This window comes from Coniophora puteana (assembly GCF_000271625.1).
Source record: "Coniophora puteana RWD-64-598 SS2 unplaced genomic scaffold CONPUscaffold_17, whole genome shotgun sequence".
NCBI classification, from domain to species: Eukaryota; Fungi; Basidiomycota; class Agaricomycetes; order Boletales; family Coniophoraceae; genus Coniophora; species Coniophora puteana.
The window spans coordinates 504,580-523,492 of record NW_006913069.1 but is presented as its reverse complement, the minus strand read 5'-3'; the positions used below and the strand labels follow the sequence as shown (position 1 = coordinate 523,492).

The following is an 18,913-nucleotide window of genomic DNA, read 5'->3' as shown; positions in this document are numbered from 1 at the left end:
CGTCCGGAACGTTCTCGAACATGAACGCGTTCGCAACGAGCAGCCCACGGGCGTACTCGACGCGATCAGCCTCTGCATCCTCGTAGCCATACATATCCTCGGCCGCGAATGAAAGCGAGAGGACCGCCGAGGCAGTGGAGCCGAAGTTGCTGCGCCACTCGTTGGCCCTCTGCTTACACTGGGTACAAAGCATTAATTTAATCAAATTAGAACAACAGCTATGCTTACGAGATTGAACACGGCCCCATCGATTGCGTCCTGCTCCGGAGGCAGCTCCTCATTGTAGACCACGCGCCAGATGTTTCGGAGGGCATTGAGGACCTTGTTGTTTGAGGGGCCCCACACGTCCTTCTGACGGGCGAGCCAGGCAAAGAATGTTGGTATGAAAACACGAGCCCACCTACGATTGGTGTTGGCGTGTGAGGGCAGCGTCTTCTTATTGTACTTCTTCTTGCGCTTGCTGATGTTGTCGTCCTTACTGGCGTCTGTCGCCTTCTCGACGTTCTCGTCCTGCTTGTCGCCTTTTTCTGTTTTGACCGCGATAGCCTTGCTCGAGGCTGGTTTGAGACGTTTTGCCGGCTGGATGTTAACGTCCCCCTGTATAATACATCAGTAGAACCCTCATAGAATGCAGGAAAAAATATGCTCTTACCATGTCAGTGGTACGAGACTTGTTCTTCGGGATGGGGACGCTTTCAGGCTCGGAATCCTGCACGATGAATCAGTAAAATGGAAAAGAGTAGAGCGAAAACATACAAGCACAATATCCTCGTCTTGCTCAGCGACCTGATCGTGATCTAGTCGGACTGTTCCTTCAGGCTCCTCCTTGTTCGCACCATTCTTGGTGCTGTCCGAACGACGGCGCTTAAGGGAGGGAGCTTCAGGCTGTTCGATGGGGGAGGAGACGCTCTCGGGGGTAGAGAAATGGCGGCCAGGAGGCGTGGTGAGCTCCTCGACAGAGGAGAGGCGCTCACGGGGGAGGTGGCGATGCGGCAGTACAGGTGGGCTTGGTGGGGGACTTGAAAGCAGTACAACCTAGATTCAACCCAAGGTTGAGTTTTGACGGATGAGAAGAGATATTGATACTCGCCTCTTGTGCCATAACGTTGGCCTCAGCGCGGAAGCTGGCGCGCTCTCGGGCCAGATCCTCAGCATTGTCGTCCGTGAGTCCATGGTCCTCATCTTCGTCGAAGGCCTCGGGTACAGGCTCGGGCTCAGGTTCTGGCGCCTTCTCCTTCCTCTTGGATGTAGTGGATTGGCCAACAAGGGTGGAGGACCTCGCACTAGTCAGTGCGCTGCGGGAATGGGAGGCGTTGGAGGTCGAGGCAGGTGGACCACGCGGGGTGACAGCCGCAGACCATTTCTTGATATCGGTCTTGAAGCCGATGGAGCGCCTGGTGGCAATAGAGTCAAGGATGAGGTCGCGATAGAAGAGCGTGGATTCGGAGAGTTGAAAGAACATAGTGAGTGCCAGTGAAGGATCAGAGGACAAGTGGTGGGAATTAACTCACGCTGTCGAGGCAGACTTGCCTTTCCCGGCGGTTCCTGGTGCCGCGCGGGCACTGTTCTCCACTGGCACCTGTACCTCCCTCATCTTGTCGACACCTGTACGGAATGTCGCTCTGTCCTCCAAGCTCTGCTTCACCGCTTTCATGGCGTCCTCAGGCTCGAACACGTTGTCTCCCTTATCGCCGTTTTTTGCTTCGTTTTGCAACGGGACGAGGCAAAGGTGAGTAGTGACCAAGATTGAGATTGCGATAAGCTTACCTTTAGTACCAGCCTTCTTCGCTGGGTTTGTTTTGTGGACCCGCTTCCTAGCTACGGTCCTGGGTGCCGGATCATCTGTGACTTGGTGAGTGCATGTTTTGCTATCGCTATGGCCCGGAGTACTGACCGTCATCACCAACAGCCATCTCATCGCCATCAGACACGTCCACACCAGCCGCCTCGTCAGCCAGCGGGGGCTGCTTTTTCATCTGCTTTGGCTTTGGCTTCAGCCTCGCCGGAGCGTTGGCTGGGACTTCAGTACCGGTGTCCCCCTTGTCGGTGTTGGCTCTGGCAGGGGCCGACTTCGTCTTCACCTTCGCTCTTGGGCCAGACGATGTCTTGGCAGCCGCGTTGTCTGAGTCGTGGTCGTTGGCGTCTTCGGCATCTTCGGTGCTGTCGGCATTGTCGGCAGTGGTGGCCTTCGACCTCCTTTTCGATGCTGGTGCTGGTCTCGGAGGCGCTGTCGGTGCGTGGGCAAGTTTCTTCGCGTATTTCCTGTCTAACTCGTTCTCCAGATTGGCAACACGCTCCTTCTGGCGGATCAGCTCGGCGTTCTTCTTGTCTTTCTCCGCTTTCTTCTGCTTCTTGTGGAGCGCAACTTCACTGGAAGTCCGGCGGTTCAAGGCCTTGTGGATGTCACCAGGGTGCTTCTCCGCGTTCGATGCGCGAGTGTTCATTCGGGACGACATTGGGAGGATAGCAGAGGGCAAGGAGATGGAAGTCAGAGGTCAGGTTGGAGAAATTTTCGGGCGACACTGAAGCGGTCGGGTAAAAGAGGGATAGAAACGGTAGTCCACTGACTCCGAGTTCGCAAATGAGTGGTAACGTACTCCACAGCCTTGTCTTTGATTTATCCCCTAACATGAATTGCCGCGACAGGTTCGCCTCCTCGCACCCGAGTTTCTCCATTCCTACTCGCCTCCTTTGCGTTGCCGTCACTCTCGCCGCTATTTTCGCCACCTTTCTTTCTCTCTATCCAGCCCCTTGCCCTCGTCTCCTCTCCAGCACCCTCCTCGAGGTTGTCTCCTCTCTGTTACTCCCCTCCTCGCCATTATCTCCCACTCCACAGCTTTCATTATGGATCCTACCTCATCTCAAACAAACGACTTCGTCCCTCAGCGTCCGGTCTATACTCTTCCTCAACTACAGTGTCCAGTCACTTCCTGTCGGCGTCTCTTTAGCAACAAGTCCGGCTTGACCAAGCACATCAACACAAAACACGATGGTTTGGTTGACAGGTCGCGCGAGCAAGCCCCAGCTCAAGCGTGGGAACAAGTTTCGGTCACCTATGGAGCCGACGACGATCTGCCCGAAGATGACAACGTTCCACAAGAAGACATTCAGTCAGACGTCCTCCCGGAAGACGGACCAGCAAGGGGCAGGGTGGAGCAGCTTGCAGGGAAAAAGATACGGGAGTATCACCCCATCATTGACGGTGTGTTTCGCTCTGTTCTACGCTCGTATGTCCCCTCACAACCCTTTGCTTAGGACGCAAATGTGGGCCTGATGGCCAGTTCGTGGACGACCATACGCCACCCTTTCCACTGCCACCGCGAGCGCCCGATGACTGGGCTCCTTTTCGGAACCGCATCGAATTTGAAACGGCGGACTTTCTCTACCGGCGGTCTCAGGCGCCCGCAGCCGAAATCGACTTCACTATGGATCTTTGGGGCGCGATGCTAGCACAGTATAACGCCCACCCTCCATTCGCTAATCACACCGACATGTACAAGACAATCGACGCCATCCGGGCTGGTGAAGTTCCCTGGGAGTCGTTTTCAATGTCGTACAAGGGTCCGCGACCTGCACGTGATGTTCCTCCGTGGATGACCGAGACATACGACGTCTGGTTCCGTGATCCACAGACCATCATCAAGAACATGCTTGGAAACCCGGATTTCAAGGACAGTATGGACTATGCTCCGTACCGTGAGTTCGACTTCTCAGGCTCACGACGATGGGAGGATATGTTTTCTGGTGACTGGGTCTGGGACCAGGCGGTGAGTGCATTACCTTCGTTCGCTTGCGACAGCTGCTAATTTTACTTCTAGGACGAAATTGCGAAGGACCCTACTACGGAAGGGTGTGCTTTTGTCCCTGTTATCCTTGGCAGTGACAAAACCACTGTATCCGTTGCCACGGGCCACACGGAGTATTACCCACTCTACCTGTCCATAGGCAACGTCCGCAATACAGTCCGGCGTGCGCACCGGAACGCAGTCGCCCTGGTTGGCTTTTTGTCGATCCCAAAAAGTAAGTTGTGCGTTTATCTCGGGGGACGTCTATTCATAGTATCCGAAGCAAATCAGAGATACGCCGGCGATCCGGACTTTCGCCATTTTCGCCGACAGTTATACCATTCCTCTCTAGCACGGATTCTCCGTTCTCTGAAGTCTGGCATGACTGATTACGAGGTTGTGCGCTTCGGCGACGGCTACTTCCGGCGAGTCATATACGGCCTCGGGCCTTACATTGCAGACTACCCGGAGCAGGCGCTCCTTACCTGCATTGTACAAGGTTGGTGCCCGAAGTGAGTGGTTGACATCTCTCGAGAATGGCTCATGTACTTACATTAGTTCTAGGTGCCTCGCATTTCGGGACGACCTCGACGGCTCCGACACGGTGCATCGGGTGTTGCCTCGATGTAAAGAGCACAACGAGTTTTTGATTGACGAACTCGATCTCGGCACCCTGTGGGATAATTACGGCATTATAGGGAACACGATTGTGCGTATCTGACCGCAGTATATCACATACAATCTTAGCTAATCCAGGTCTTCTATTAGCCGTTCACAAACGATTATCCACGCGCCGATATCCACGAGATGATATCGCCGGATATTCTTCACCAACTTGTCAAGGGGACCTTCAAGGACCACCTTGTCGAGTGGGTTGTTACTTACTTGCACAAGGTCCACTCGAAGGATCGAGCCCTTCAAATTCTTGACGACATCGACAGGAGGTACGTCAATTCAGTCGCACTAAACAGGGTATTATCACTTAAAGACTATAGAATTGCTGCAGTCGCTCCATTTGCCGGCTTACGACGGTTTCCCAATGGACGAGGATTCAAACAGTGGACAGGAGACGATAGCAAAGCATTAATGAAGGTATAGTGCATTGAGTTTCTTACTCCTCGGCACGATTCTGACACCAGGGTCCAGGTTTACATTCCGGCTATCGAGGGCCACGTTCCCCGTGATGTCGTGCGCACGTTCCGCGCGTTCTTGGAGTTTTGCTATCTCGTTCGACGTGACGTCATCACTGACGAGGCTCTGCTCGAGATCAAGGACGCATTGGAGCGTTTTCATCGCTATCGGGTTATTTTTCAGACTCTTGGTGTCGCTAACTCCCTCTCCCTCCCTCGGCAGCATTCATTGAAGCATTACTTATTCCTTATTCGCCAGTTCGGGGCCCCAAACGGCCTCTGCTCCTCAATAACAGAGTCTAAGCACATCAAGGCAGTGAAGGAGCCATGGCGGCGATCAAGCAGATTCGAAGCGCTCAAGCAAATGCTTATCACCAACCAACGGCTGGACAAACTAGCAGCAGCGCGCGTTGATTTCGCAGCGCGGGGGATGTTGACGCGGCCCATTTCGGCCGCAGTTGGTGCTCTCGCACAGGGTAAGTATCGCAGTCATCTGACAATCTGACACTCAGGCTAACTCTATCACGGGGCTTCAGTTACAAGCCAATTCCAGACACTTGCGGTCGATCCAGTCGTCATGAGGCAACTCCGCGCGCGAGGTCTCGACGGCGGAAGTGTGGAGGAGGAGTCAGGGACGGCCATTGACGGCCAAGTAGAGGCGAAGGTTCAGTTGCCCAGGTCGCCAGGTGAGTGCTGTCGGTCGTATTTGTGTATGCTTTCTGATGTGTAATGCATTAGCGCGCGGGCGCGCACACAACCTCGCTGAACTCGCAAACGAGTTGGATCTCCCGTTGTACGACCTGCTCTACCAGGTCAAATGCTTCCTGCACGAGCAGCTATCGCCATCTTCATCGGATGTGGACGTCACAAACGTCCCTCTCGACCAACTCCCTCATTTCCCCCACAAAACCCGGATATTCGTCTATAACTCGGCCATTGCCACCTTCCGTGCCCCTAGCGACATATGCGGGACGGCTGGAATGACTTCCGAGCGGATCCGGTCTACCCTCAACTGGAGAAACGAAGCTGCTCGCCACGACTGCGTCTTCGTGTCGACAAACAGCGAGGTTCCCGGCATGCTCGGCATGGAGGTCGCCCGGGTCTTAGCTTTGTTCGGCTTCGACTACCGATCAAAATACTATCGGTGCGCTCTCATCCATTGGTTCTCCAGAGTACGGGACGTTCGAGATGAAGATACCGGGATGTACATCGTCTCCCCCGACCACAACGACGACGGCACCAGTCTGCTTGCTATAGTGCCTGTCAACTCACTCGTCCGCGCCGCCCATCTCATCCCTTTCTATGGCGACAAATTCATTCCGGAAGACCTCAAACACTATAACTCTTATAACGACTTCTTCGGTTTCTACGTTAACCGATACGCTGACCATCATTCGTTTGAAATAGCTTAGTGACGCCGCCTATCTAGTCGTAATCGAGTAGACTACTAATTTGTATGGTATATGACTGGGGCGTTTATATCACTTTTTTATACCAGGATCCTTAATTCGACCTCTATGCGCTGGAAAGCCCTTTTTGGTACTTTAATTTGCTAGTCAAAGGTCGAACGCTTATTTTTCCTTTTTGCTGTGTGACGACACTCGCGTCGAGATTGCGATAAGTCTCAATAAGTGAAAAACAGTATCTAAAAGTAACTTGGCCCAAAAAAAGCAGCCTGTCGATTTCCTGATGTCAGGCCTGTCAGCGTACGTATGCTCTGTTCCTTGATACGATATTTCCACTGAATCCTCGCCATGACCATAGAACGCCTTCTGGATGCTAAAATACTCCGATACAGCCGACACTATCTCTGTCGATCACCTTCACAATTTCCACCATGGGATTTACGGCAAGCATCAGCATCCAGAGCTACTCAAGATGCTCGAGAACACGCCAAACTCCCGTCGCGACTTGGGAAAGTTCAATAGTCAGTAAGTGCATCTCTATTCTCTCAGTCTGTTGGTCCCGAGAAGGCTGATATACCCAACAGGTTCTCTCGGCAGCCCCGTTGGCGTGGATTTGGTCACTTCGAATCACCATCCACCACGACTTTCAGCGACGGCAATAAGTTCAGGGATATCTCTAAGGTAAGCTAGTTTCAATCGTACATCATGGACACATGTTAATCGTGAGCAGCAAGTCTTATTTTGCACGTACAATATACTAACGCCCTCCTACTCGCCCGAGGGATACAAGCTGCTTCAGCTTATCTGTAGTTACCTCGAGCTCGACGCTTTTTTTTCCCTTGAAGTTCACACCAGTGAAACAGTCCGAGCCGCCTGGAAAGAAGTTGAAAGGTTTGGTACTCTATTAAAGGTATGATACTTGCATATCCGTTCCATTCACCCTCACGTCTTTGATGATATAGGAATATATTGTGTTAGCCCTGGTCGCTAAAACTCAGGGGCGAAACACGAAAATCAAGACCAACTGGGATTTCCCGAAGATACATGCACTAATACATTTCCTCAACGACATTCTGCAGAAGGGAGGAAGCCGTCATACTTCGACTCGTCCGAACGAAGGCATGCACGGCCCGCTCAAGGATGCATACGAGAACCGATCAAACGGCAAAGATTTCGCCGAACAGGTGAGTTAATATTCTGACGTTACTTCTTCGAGCTTACTAGCCAGCGCATACAATCCTTAGATCTTGCGCGTCGACACCCACCAGCTGGCGCTCCTCGTCATCAGTGAGCGTATCCAGCGGCAAGCCGAGATCAAGCGCCTGGAAGCGCTTCAGGCTCGTGTAGAGCATGACGACGAAGTCACAGCTTACGAAACCGACAGCAGCTGGCATGTCTACCTCGGATCCCCGCAGCAGCCCATAGCTGTCCAGGATGTCGTCCGTAAGTGCGACCAGGATGTTGCTTTCGAGGGCTTCGACCTCAAACTTCAAGACTACATCAATTCTCGCCTTTTCCCCGACCTACTAGTAGGGATTTCTCTGCCGACGCCTCTAGCTATCCCGGAAACGTTCCAGGTATTTCTTACTTGTAGCCTTTGCGATTTTCCTAACCAATGTATAGATCACCGAATATTACTTCTTCAAGGTTAACTATGAGTCACACGAGACATGGACGACCCAAACCGACTATCTGCGCTGCAACCCGTCGTTCTATAACCACCCTAGATACGACTGTGTCCTCGCCGAGCTCGCACCTGAAACTGCTGGCATCGCCCGCCTTGTGATGCCCTTCGACTTCACTATAGTGTTCCAGGGCGCCGAAGGTCCCCACCCTCAAACGTTCTCAGCCGCCCTCGTTCAACCCTACACCGCTGAGCCCGATGTACCTGCCGACATTGGCAAAATCGACAACGACTTGAACTTCACCCGGATCAAAGCCTGCCCCCGTGCTGATGCAACAATTATATCTCTGGACTCGGTCATTCGCGGCGCCCTTGTATGCCCCGATTTTGATCGGCCCGACGAATACTTCATCAACGCCTATGTCGACAGTGACATGTTCCTTCGATTGAAGGGCAACTGGACTAGGGTTTGATTCTCTTCCGTGCCTCCCCTCTCGTCCATAAGTACAACTTATTCGCTTGTCTATTCCAATCTTCACGCTGACATCATGTTTGTAGTACCCAACCCATCTTTCTCATTCCCTCGTCTGGATCTCAACTCGCTCAACCTCACCCAGCCGATGCCTGGCGAGTACTCGTACTCGAACGGTTTGTATATAACCGCATACCCGGGTCGTCCATTCACTCCCCCGGACTACGACGTCACTCTCCTCTTGCTCTGGCACAACCGGAGCGGAGCGGAGCTCTGCTATCCCATCCTCTCGTCTTCCCATCTCGTCTCACTCCGTCTTTGCTCACTTCATGCTCATCGGTTCTCTCTCGTCTCCGAGTCTCGCCCACCCTCAACACTCTTGCCTCCTCCATATGTCCGCCTACGCTCTCTCCTGACTCTCTCCATGACCTTGAACGACCTCAAGACACCTCAAGACATCCCACCCGTTTTCTCACTTCCACCCCGCATCCCTTCCACGCTTCCGAAGCTATAGTGAAGCACCTCTCTCCCCGCACACGCCTTCATAAACTCCCAGCTTCCATCTCCCATTCCCCCCACCTTGTATTCTCCGGTCACTTCCTCAAGCGCACCACTCATATCGGTCTCGCTCGGAGCGCATTCCAGGCCCGTTCTCCAAGCCCTACGCTGTCCTCACTCCCCGAGGATGCACCCCACGCCAAGATCCTTCGATTACTTCGCGTTCTCCATAGGCTGAATGCTTCAGAGATGGACAAGCCCACCAAGGCACTCGATCAACGGGCTCTTGATGAGAATGCCTTCATCAACAAGAAGCTTTCTGCTAAGCTGACCCATCAACTGGAAGAGCCCATGATTGTTGCGAGGTACGTGTAACGTATTCTACCGCCTAATCGCGAGGCTGACGTTGTCCTCAAGCTCTTGTCTGCAAGACTGGGCCCTCGATCCTCCTCAGAACTTTACCTTCCTCTTCCCATTCACGACTCGCTACAACTATCTACAGTCGACGTCGTTCGGGTATGCGCGGCTCATTCTTAAACGGCAAAGTCAGCATGTGCACGGACAAGACAACTCACGGTGAGACAACGGGATTGGATTTTTGGGTCGTCTACAGCGTCAAAACTAGGCGATTAGCGGCCGCCTGCGTAACGATCTCGCTAGTGAGTGTCTTATTGAATCCTGCATACCACCGCGTGGACGGAGGACGGGGCGGAGAGTCGAATCCATCTGAACGTTGTAATCAGACAGCGTCCGGCCACACTCAAGACGCTTACCGGCTTGGGGATATTCTTCCGCGGTCTCAGGAGATTGTGCACCTCGGGAGGGGCGTTCACGAACACGCTGCGCTACATGAGGCAGATCGATTGAAGATTCTGTAACTGTCCGTCGACAGTGATAGGGTCCGTTGCCTTGTGTGAGCCGGAATTGGCTAGTCGAATCATTCTCGACGAGGTAAGACGCTACTGGCACTGTCTCCCCCACTGGATGCAACTCTACTGATCCTTGTGATTATTTAGTCAATACTGCATACACTGTTGTCCTGATACTTTACGGAAACGTTGCCTCTCAAACGGAGCAGAGCATTGCCAGCCTCATGGTTTTCGTCCTCGGTGATAGTTTATCTTGGCTGCAAGGCCCATGCGTGTTTGGAACTCGCCTCGCCGCACCGCTTGTGGTGTCCTGAATCTTTCCTCGCAAGGTTCGACCCTACGAGTCCACGGACATAGCTTGCAGCTGTGTACCTTCTGCAGCACCTCATGGTGGCTCTCGGTATGTCTTGCTCTTTTTTGGATCACGATCTCTCATGCTCATGTAGCAATCCCTCACCATCAGGGTCTGCTGCTCTTTTCCTCAGCTTTGACGGTCCGTTTACTCTCACATTCGCCTCATTTTTGATACATTATGCTTACACGTGTTCATTCCTGTGCCCTCGCCTTTGATGTACAGGCTTGCGCTCTTTGGCCATGCTGCGGGACATGAAGAGAAGGTACGTCAAAGAACCAAGAACCGGTGTGAGCGCTGACCTGATGCTCTTGCTCAGAAGCCACCAATACCTCAATCTACCCGTTCAAATCCGTATGTGGGCCAGCCCTGCAATGTGTATATAAGTCCACGGTGAGCTGCCCGTCGAAACCAGCAAACAGTCGTCTCTGCTAACTCTCCCATCGTTTCAATTCCACGATCGCCTTCGTCTCGTCATTCTCGCCACCAGCCGCATATATCCGTCTATCATCAGCACCAAACCATGTCAACCCAGGTTACCTTGGAGGACTTCTCCGAGCAGATGCGTGGCATCACGGACAACGAGGCCAAAGTGGCTGAGGAGCAAGAGCACCTCAGCATTATGCAGATCAACGCTGCGACCGCTATGGAGTCCGATCTACGTGTTGTAAGTTTATATCTGCTTCTTCTTCGCGGCTTGAACTCAGTCTTTGACATTTGTTGTTGACAGGCATACACGCGACTTCAGACGAAGTACGTCCAGCTTCGTACCGACTACAAGGCGCTCGACCATGAACTCTACCTCCTTCGCTTGGCGATGTCCGACGGCTCGATCTCTACGAGCGAGGCTGCTCTCAACGACCTTATCAAGGCCATCGCGCGGAAATATGCTATCCTCATTCGGATCTGGGTCCCTGAACTCTTGTTTCCCGCCGTCACAACGCCTATCGACCCCATCGATCCCGGGAGGTGGGCCAACAAGGACACACAACTCCGTGGTCACATCACAGAGCTCTTGTTATTCCTGGACGAGAAGCTTCGTGTGGCCGCGACTCAGTACCCGATGTTTGCTCAACATGTAAGTATCCTCGTTTGCTTCGTTCATATGCTTACATGTACTTGTAGTTTGCTTTAGCTGTAGAAGCTGAACGCGGAGCCTGCGTGTCTACGATCAGGGAGAATATCGGGGGCATCCTTCACGACTTCCTCGAGCTCGATCACAACACCTGCAAGCACTCAAGTCTTCTCATGGCTCACCCTGGCGTCATCGCGCTTCGCAAGAACCCCACGGAGCCGAAGGTCGAGTATCCCAAGTACCCGAGCGTTCTCTACGAGGATCCCAACCACCCTTGCAGGGAAGGCCTCTTCAGGTCCAGCGCGTTGATTAAGGTAAGCTCGTTAATTGTTCGAATGTTCTCGCTTACAATATGTATCACTACTTAACAGGCTGCAAAATGTATCCTCTTCGGGCCGACTTCACTCGGAGTTCGCGGCGGCACCGGGGGGCGTACTGCTAAGGGCGATCTTTGGGGCCTTGAGTACCCGACTCCCGGCCTCGTTGCTTGTATGGCTATCCTGGTATGTTTTTTTTCTCCATTCCTCTGAGCATCATGTCTTAATAAATTCTATTGTACAGGTATCGCATCGTGTAGGAGAGGATGACTCCTTCAAGGCAAAGAAGAACCGCACCGGGGTGAACTGGCCGGCGCGGTTCGACTTCTACTATATGGCCCTGAGTTCCAGCGACACGAGGGATTGGTGGGACCCGCTCTTCAAGTTCTGGGCTAGGGAAGTTTTCGGCATCGAGAGCGGGTCGACGACTGTCGCTTCTCGTGCCGCGTCGTCGTCTGCTACGGTCGTCGTGGCCATGGACAGCGTTTTTGAGGACCTCAAACGTCCTGCATCGCCTGGTTTTGGCCACGATCTTCCCCCTCTGCCCCCTCTTTCCACGTCCGACTCTCCTCTGTCGCCGCTGCCTCCTTCTGAGCCTGCCGAATCCGCCATGCCATCGGTTTCTTTGGGGATCCCCCCTTCCATCTCGACGCCTAACGGTGGAGCTGCGGCGCCTGCCGCTGAAGCGGAATCTGCATCTGCAGTACTCCATCGCCATCTTGATCTACTCTCGATCGGCAGCCAAAGTTCTGTTACTCTATCTACGTCCTCCGAATCCGGCTCCCAGTCCTCGCTCGTGACCGGGACCACCGGGACCACTCCCACTGTCCCGGTGGTCACCGCTCCTGTCCTGAACCCGCGTGCGCTGCACAGGGGTCAGGCGATGGCGTTCGAACGGTCTGCTAGTGTCGGGACCACTTCGGCCCCTTCCGTCATCTCCGTTGCGGCTCCTCCGCCTGCTCCACTGGCGGCTCGAACCACTCGGGCTCGTACCGCAAAGGCCTCATTGCCTTCTGCCACAAGGTCAGCTGACGCTTCTGACCTCACCGGAGCGACATCGGCCAACGCAGGAAGAGCTAGGCGTGCAGTAACCAAAGGGCAGGCCGCTACAGGGGGTAAATGAGCCTTTTATCACTACTTTTCTTTACTGCAATTTACGTCGTTGTTTCACGTGCTCTAAATCGTCTATCTACTTATGTACCTGGTGTATAGAGGTGACTTCGCATTCAGTGAATGCGATCTTATGTGTTTTCATGTTCTCAAAGAGCTGCATATATTGAAGTGCAGTTAAGAATTAGTACAAGGCATAATAGCCTAGCGGAACTATGCTCTAGACAACTATAGTAAGGTAAGTAAAATTTGTCTAAGTCCCGAGTTCGATTCACATTGACGCCTAATAACAAGTAGATTAACAGCTTAATAGAACTGTAGTAGTAACCATCAGCAAAGTAATAATAAGTGATTAGCGTACATCATCAGTAGTAAAGTAAATAAAATGCAAGTAAAATGGCAAGTACAAAGTGGTCGTTCTGATGGTTGTCAAGCGGTCAAATCGTTTTTGGTATACCCCTGTTCGCTTTAACATTATAATGCCGACATGCATCGGAATCCATCACAATGGATTCTTATGCTCGGTTAACGTCGGCTAATCGCTCCATCAGAATGCCATTCCCATGTGCCGGTTCCGCATAGTTACGCATGATAATGGTTTCAGCCTCTCATAACAATGCTTCAAGATGCCCCTGTCCATGGCCATGCATTCTAATGCTTAGTAATGCCCGAGGGAAATTTCCGACAAAGGAGCATACTTTGCAAAATGCACACATTTGAGAAAGAAACAAAGTAAAGCTAGATATTGCGGGCTGCGGAGTGGCAATGAGATTTTTTTTTTTTTTGCAATCAACGTTTATTGTCCCGCGAGGCCATGCCTCATGTGGGACGAGGTCTATGTAAACATGACGTGACATAAGTAGGCGTTCGGGTTGGCGGGCGGTCTGAGTACAATTGCCTGTCCGGGCATCGGGTGGTGGGGGATGTAGGTATGGGATCGTAAAGTAAAATAAGGTGTGAGGTAGTAAGACGTTATTGTATATTTGGGTTGGTTTATAACAATGCGCGGGAGGGGAGAGAAGAGAGAAGAGAGACGAAATGAGACGAGAGAGAGAGGGAGGTAGTTCTCCGGAAACGGGGCGTGTATATGAACGAGACGAGACACGAGAGAGAGGGCAGAAAAGGGGAGAGAAGGGGCGTTACCTGGGGCGTCTTCGGCAGGGGATGGGCATGTGGGCTCAGTCTACGTTGCGGGCTGGTACCTGGGGAAGCGGCCGGTTTCGAAGAGGAAGGCTAGCAGCGCCTCGACGCTGACTGGCTGGGAGAGGAGCTGGGGCATTGGGGAGAGGCGGCGCTTGGGGCAGGCTGCTGCCAGGCATTCTCTAGCGGCTCGGTAGTGCGGGCAGCGCATCAGCAGGTGGTGAACCGTCTCTTCAGCACCACAGTGGGGGCAGGCCGGGGAGACGTCCGGTACGAAGCGGGAGAGGAATCTGTTGAGCTCGACGTAGCCTGTGCGCACGCGGTAGAGCAGGGAATGTTTGCGGCGGGACAGGCCCTTGGTGAGTTTTAGGAAAGCCCGGCGGTTGAGGGCGGGGTCGTAGCGACACATGCGTTGTGCGTGGGGTGATGCGGCCAACAGGGCCTGGGCCTCGGTCTCGACGGCGGCGTTGAGGGCCTGTCGTACGGCCGATTTGTTCGCGGGCAGCCTCTTCGGCGTTGGTGGGCGGTCTCGCCAGCGCTGAGAGTACCGGGCCTGACGAGTGCCAGACTTGGCGAGCTGAGACACGGCGTGAAGCTACCATCCTGCAACCACTTAATACTAGACGCCCTTCGCGGTGAAGTTGCATTTAGCTCGCGTTTCATTGTATCAGATCAAGGAGATATGTCTTGAAATAAGTCAGCATATGTCTCCAATATAGAGCCCCAGTAAAATCCAGAACATCCATACTCCTATACATCCGCCTTGCCAAGGTTAATAGTCCCAGGGTTATCAATCAGCGTGAACCACGCGCCCTCCTTGCCCGCCTTCTCGGCCTGGGCAGAGGCAGGCAAGCCCGCGACACCCAAGCGTCCCGCGTTGCAGATGCTCTTGGCACATAGCTGAATCTGAATAAATAAAGATCTTAAAGCCAATCCTACGTTTTGACGAGTTCATACGCACCGGAATGTCCATGCTGAACGATAGCGCTGACAGAATGCCGGTGACACAACTACAGTGAGCGCATGTCAGATGCTGCGATCACAGTAGAGCGTACTAGAAGCTCAACGCACCCGGCGACGCTCTCGGCGACACGATTGTCGGGGCGCCCTGCGCCTGTGAGGAACCCGGGCCGGAAGACGATCGTCTCCTTGTAGCCGAGTGCGGCGAGCTCGAGCTCGGTGAGGCCTTTGCTCCTGCGTAGTGCGCCGTCAAGTCAGCCTTGGTAACGAAAGACCGAACAATGAATGTGTACTTGAAGTAGAGGAACCGCGAGGCCGCGTTCGCGCCTCCTGACTGTGTGGGTGCACTCCTGAGTCAGGAAATTGAGGATCGCCCGTAGAGAGGACCACGTACGGAGAGATACACGAGGCGCTGTTCGTTCGTGGGGTCGTTGGTCTTTGCCTCCTTCGCTGCGTTTACGACGTATCTGCGATGCGGGGAATTAGGAGGAACCGTGAGCCTCATAGTACACCCACTCACTCTCGATCGATCCTCGTAAACGCCTGAGCGCTACCTGCCTTTGCCCTCGTCGTACCCATACTAGCACAACAACAACAAAACCACAAATCAGCTCCACCATCAACCGTCCACATCCCACAACGCCAGCCAGCGCGCAGACTCACGCAACATACACAACGTCCCACCGCCCATCCCGCAACCCGCTCTCGCCCAGCCGCTCATAATCCATCGTCCGCTGCTCGAGCTTCTCCCGCCCCGCGTACCCCGCGACAGTCTCCGCGGGCGTCACGCGGCGCCCGTACTCGCCGACGCGCGCGAACTCGGGCGACGCGAGCACGTCCCGCAGGAGGAGTCTTCCTGTGGCGCCCGTCGCGCCGAGGACGAGTGCGGATTTTCCTGTTACTGCGCGCGTGTTAGCGCGCGAAAGGGAGAGGGGGGGCTGGGGATTGGGGCTGACCGGACATGTTAAGCTGGTTAGAGGGTTAGAGGAGAAGTGTTAAGACATCGTAGGCAGTTCCAGTTGCGTATGTATATGCTCGGAGTCGCGGTATCTCGTGGACGTCAGCGCTCGGCCAGAGCTGTTGGACGAGTTAAAGCCTCCGCGCCGAGCGTGACCGAGGTTTATAGCCGAGGCCGAACGTCGCGGAGGCCATTAGCCACGAAAGGCCCCAAACGAAGCTTCCAATCCCTTGTCGTAACATATCTCATATGCGAGCGCTGCGCGAAAAAGAAACACTCATATTTCGATCCCATGCCCATTATCTGTCTAGTACAGCAAGAAAGTTCATGACCATCGTAAAACACGTTGCAGCAGCTACGCAAGTCCGGGGGTATATTCTACAACATCGCAACAAGAAACACACGCACAAAGCATCACCATCCCATTACTTCGCGCGGAACAGCCCACGCACACCCTGCCCAAACCTCGACCGGTTCTTGGCCGTAGGCGTCTTCACCGACACCGTGCCAGACTCAGCCTCCTCACCACCCCGCACTCCATCCTCACCACCCCGCACCGCACCGTCCTCGGGCACAGCACCAACGCCAGAGTCCAACACCATCCTCGCCGGCCTCACACCCGCACCCGCACCCCTCACAGGTCTCGCCCGCGGCCGAGGCCTAAAAGCAGCCGCATCAAACTCCCTCCGCCCCCTCTCAGCTTCCGCGTCCCTATTGCGCTCGCGCTCAACAGCGAGCACGTTCACAGCGAGCGCGATGCGCGCTCCGGGCGCAGGCGGCACGAGCGTCAGCGGCGCTGGGCGTCTGCGTGGTCTGGCTGCGGTGGTTGTGCTCGCTGATTTCGCGGGGAAAGAGGTGAGGCTCGGTTTGTGTCGTGGGCTTTTCGGGCTCTTGGGCGATTTGGGAGTCTTGGGCGTACGAGGGGTAAGCGGCGGGCGAAACGCAGCGTCGACCAGTAAATCGGCTTTACACAGATGCGGCGCCGTGCGGCGCGGGCGCGCGGGGAGAGCGAGGACCGAAGACGACGACGAGGAGCTAGAGGCGTTGGCGAGAGGGTGGAGGTAGGGCAGCATCGAGTCGACGGCAACGAACGCGTCTCCGCCGTCCAGCGCGCCGGGCTCCGCGCGCACGAGGTAGCGCTCGTCCAGGTCCGAGGAGGCGCGCGACGAGACCGTGCGCGTCTCCGCGACGGCGGTGGAGAACTTGACCCACTGCGCGTTGCCCAGCGCGACAATCGAGGAGGCGCCAGAGGCGGGCGTGAGCGGGACGTCGTACAGCGCGCCGTCGCCCGCGGATGCCGGGGAGCGAGCAAGGAGATGCTTGTACTCCAGCTCCTCGTCCTCGTCCCACCACACCCCGCCCTTGTCGTCGCGGAACACGTCGCCGACGCCGACGCCGCAGTGCCCCGCAAGAGCCTGGGACGCCATGAAACGCTGAATAGTCGCGTCGGCGTTGCCGCCATCCGCGAACTGCATGAGCGCAAGCTCGTTCGCGAGCGGCGCGGGACGCGGTACGGGCGCGTATTTGGACTTTTTGCGTTTGACGATCGTGTCTGCGCTGGGTTTGGCCGCGGCTGCTGCTGCTGCTTTGGACTTGACGCGGAGCGGACGGGTGGGTGATGCAGGTGCGGCGGAGCGCGAGCGCGCCTTGAGAGCGCCGCCGAGCGAGCGCAGCCGGCGGTGGCCGATGCTTGGCTTACGCTCGGCGCCGGGGGCAGAGCTGAGCGCCGCACCGGCGCTCTTCGGGGCGTCGAAGCCGATGTCGAACCCGACGTGCACCCAGTCCGTGGGCGAGCTAAAGTTGAGCGGGATAGGCACGGCAGCGCTGATGGGCGTCTTGAGCCCCAGGAACACGGACGTGTACCCGGCGGCGGTGAGCCCCGCTCTGGCCTCCTTCATCGTGATCGAGGGCGTCGTCGCCGTCAGCGGGGTCTCGACGTTGATGAGCGTTCCAGAGATGCTGCGCTTGGCTTTGCCATGTCCGACGGAAGGACGACGGGGCAGCGCTGCGCTGGAGAGGCGGCGGCGGATGGAGGCGGCGGGCGAGCGCGGGGAGATGGTAGACGCAGGAGAGCCGGGCTGGACGTGGGAGGCCCAGTTGTGGATGGTGGAGAAGGTGTTTGAGGTGCGGCGCTTGGGAACGCGGAGCTCGAGAGGAGGGTTGGCCTGGGGCGTGTAGGCGGGAGGGGACGGGAGCGGCTTGATAGGGCGCTTCTTCTGGGGCGGGGGGCGCGAGAGGAAGGAGTAGGCCGGGAGCGGGTTGATTTTTGCAGGGACAGCAATCTCTTGCGAGTAGCTTTCGAAGACGGCAGACATTTTGTTGGGGTATTAGTGTAGTATTGCTTCTGGATGAATTAGTCTGGTGTTGATGTGAGCATTGGTCAAGGGAAGTGCTCGGAGGTTACTCACAAAAGACTTGAGATCGATACAGAAAATGCGGTGGTATCAGGTATATGTTGGCGAGCGTAGGGATACAGAAAACAGTTGGGGTATGGGTAGACAGACGGTCGAGGTTTCGACGAGTGTGGATTTCAAGGAGAGCAGTAAAGGACAGAAGAAGCTAACGCGAGACTAGCTCTGCGGTATGCTGGCACTCCTCTAGCTGACGGAGCATCCTTATGAAGGCCAGAAGACAAAAGGTGGCAGGTACGCGTTGGACAATAGACCTTGTGTTCTCCTGGGCGTTGGGCGTTGTAAAGCCCCCGCGGAAGCAAACAAGTTGGCGTTCATTGTTTTCTGACATTCCCACGACACGTACCCGAGCCACTTCCCCGCACAATCAGCGACCTGGGACGCGTCGAGAACGCGGATAAACTTTTTGCGTCTCAAACACGACCGCGTTTTGGGCAACTCGTCCTTGTACTCTCCGTTGATGGCTTCTCATCCACCTCGGCGATGACGGAGATGTGGACAAATGTCCCGCCGATCGTACGTCGGCCGCCCACAACTGACTGCCTAATTGACACTCTTCATTGTATAAACTTTCACCGTCGGGGGCAGTGGGAACACTCCTCGAACAAAGCAACGTCCGTTCACCGATACCCATCCTCGCATTACCATCAGACTTCCACTTCGTCGTGGAACTGAGCACCTTCGCGGTACCGATAGCCCACCCACCGGTCGTTCGAGGTGTGGGCTCATCTGGGTCCGTATATGCGCATTTGGCTCTCTCGTTATTGTCTTGTGCAGCTTCATTCAAATCACACATCACAGGTACA

General features: G+C 54.9%; 7 protein-coding genes across 7 annotated transcripts; 3 read left to right on the top strand and 4 right to left on the bottom strand.

The window, feature by feature from the left end:
• Nucleotides 1–201: 201 nt before the first annotated feature.
• Nucleotides 202–2,456, bottom strand: CONPUDRAFT_77466 (uncharacterized protein; the record flags this gene model as incomplete). The annotated part of the gene is made up of 6 exons (XM_007776444.1): nucleotides 202–597; nucleotides 653–709; nucleotides 757–1,035; nucleotides 1,106–1,394; nucleotides 1,512–1,842; nucleotides 1,895–2,456. 6 exons carry the CDS (start codon nucleotides 2,454–2,456, stop codon nucleotides 202–204), a joined length of 1,914 nt encoding a protein of 637 aa, XP_007774634.1.
• Nucleotides 2,457–3,341: 885 nt separating this feature from the next.
• Nucleotides 3,342–6,327, top strand: CONPUDRAFT_66179 (uncharacterized protein; the record flags this gene model as incomplete). The annotated part of the gene is made up of 9 exons (XM_007776283.1): nucleotides 3,342–3,767; nucleotides 3,819–4,020; nucleotides 4,069–4,297; nucleotides 4,350–4,494; nucleotides 4,554–4,729; nucleotides 4,781–4,877; nucleotides 4,932–5,347; nucleotides 5,459–5,601; nucleotides 5,654–6,327. Coding segments are annotated over 9 exons (2,508 nt in total), but the record flags the coding sequence as incomplete, so codon positions are not given.
• Nucleotides 6,328–7,054: 727 nt separating this feature from the next.
• CONPUDRAFT_66144 (uncharacterized protein) lies at nucleotides 7,055–7,973 on the top strand (the record flags this gene model as incomplete). Its single annotated transcript, XM_007776281.1, has 3 exons — nucleotides 7,055–7,204; nucleotides 7,284–7,505; nucleotides 7,566–7,973. Coding segments are annotated over 3 exons (780 nt in total), but the record flags the coding sequence as incomplete, so codon positions are not given.
• A 1,563-nt stretch (nucleotides 7,974–9,536) lies between these two features.
• CONPUDRAFT_66174 (uncharacterized protein) lies at nucleotides 9,537–9,692 on the bottom strand (the record flags this gene model as incomplete). The annotated part of the gene is made up of 1 exon (XM_007776282.1): nucleotides 9,537–9,692. A coding segment is annotated over one exon (156 nt), but the record flags the coding sequence as incomplete, so codon positions are not given.
• Nucleotides 9,693–10,659: 967 nt separating this feature from the next.
• Nucleotides 10,660–12,651, top strand: CONPUDRAFT_159346 (uncharacterized protein; the record flags this gene model as incomplete). Its single annotated transcript, XM_007776443.1, has 5 exons — nucleotides 10,660–10,803; nucleotides 10,867–11,214; nucleotides 11,262–11,525; nucleotides 11,583–11,714; nucleotides 11,773–12,651. 5 exons carry the CDS (start codon nucleotides 10,660–10,662, stop codon nucleotides 12,649–12,651), a joined length of 1,767 nt encoding a protein of 588 aa, XP_007774633.1.
• A 955-nt stretch (nucleotides 12,652–13,606) lies between these two features.
• On the bottom strand, nucleotides 13,607–15,798 carry CONPUDRAFT_85491 (uncharacterized protein). The gene is made up of 8 exons (XM_007776442.1): nucleotides 15,695–15,798; nucleotides 15,402–15,639; nucleotides 15,259–15,318; nucleotides 15,133–15,205; nucleotides 15,032–15,072; nucleotides 14,850–14,972; nucleotides 14,740–14,788; nucleotides 13,607–14,684 (listed from the first exon to the last, which is right to left on the bottom strand). Exons 1-8 carry the CDS (start codon nucleotides 15,699–15,701, stop codon nucleotides 14,529–14,531), a joined length of 747 nt encoding a protein of 248 aa, XP_007774632.1. The 5' UTR covers nucleotides 15,702–15,798; the 3' UTR covers nucleotides 13,607–14,528.
• Nucleotides 15,799–16,062: 264 nt separating this feature from the next.
• CONPUDRAFT_169609 (uncharacterized protein) lies at nucleotides 16,063–18,011 on the bottom strand (the record flags this gene model as incomplete). The annotated part of the gene is made up of 1 exon (XM_007776441.1): nucleotides 16,063–18,011. One exon carries the CDS (start codon nucleotides 18,009–18,011, stop codon nucleotides 16,122–16,124), a length of 1,890 nt encoding a protein of 629 aa, XP_007774631.1. The 3' UTR covers nucleotides 16,063–16,121.
• Between the last annotated feature and the right edge of the window lie 902 nt (nucleotides 18,012–18,913).

Coding starts and splice junctions, on each gene's coding strand:
- CONPUDRAFT_85491 (XM_007776442.1), bottom strand. Junction 15,206..15,258: donor TTTACGAGGATCGATCGAGA/GTGAGTGGGTGT, acceptor CCCGCATCGCAG/ATACGTCGTAAACGCAGCGA. Junction 15,073..15,132: donor AGCGCCTCGTGTATCTCTCC/GTACGTGGTCCT, acceptor GCACCCACACAG/TCAGGAGGCGCGAACGCGGC.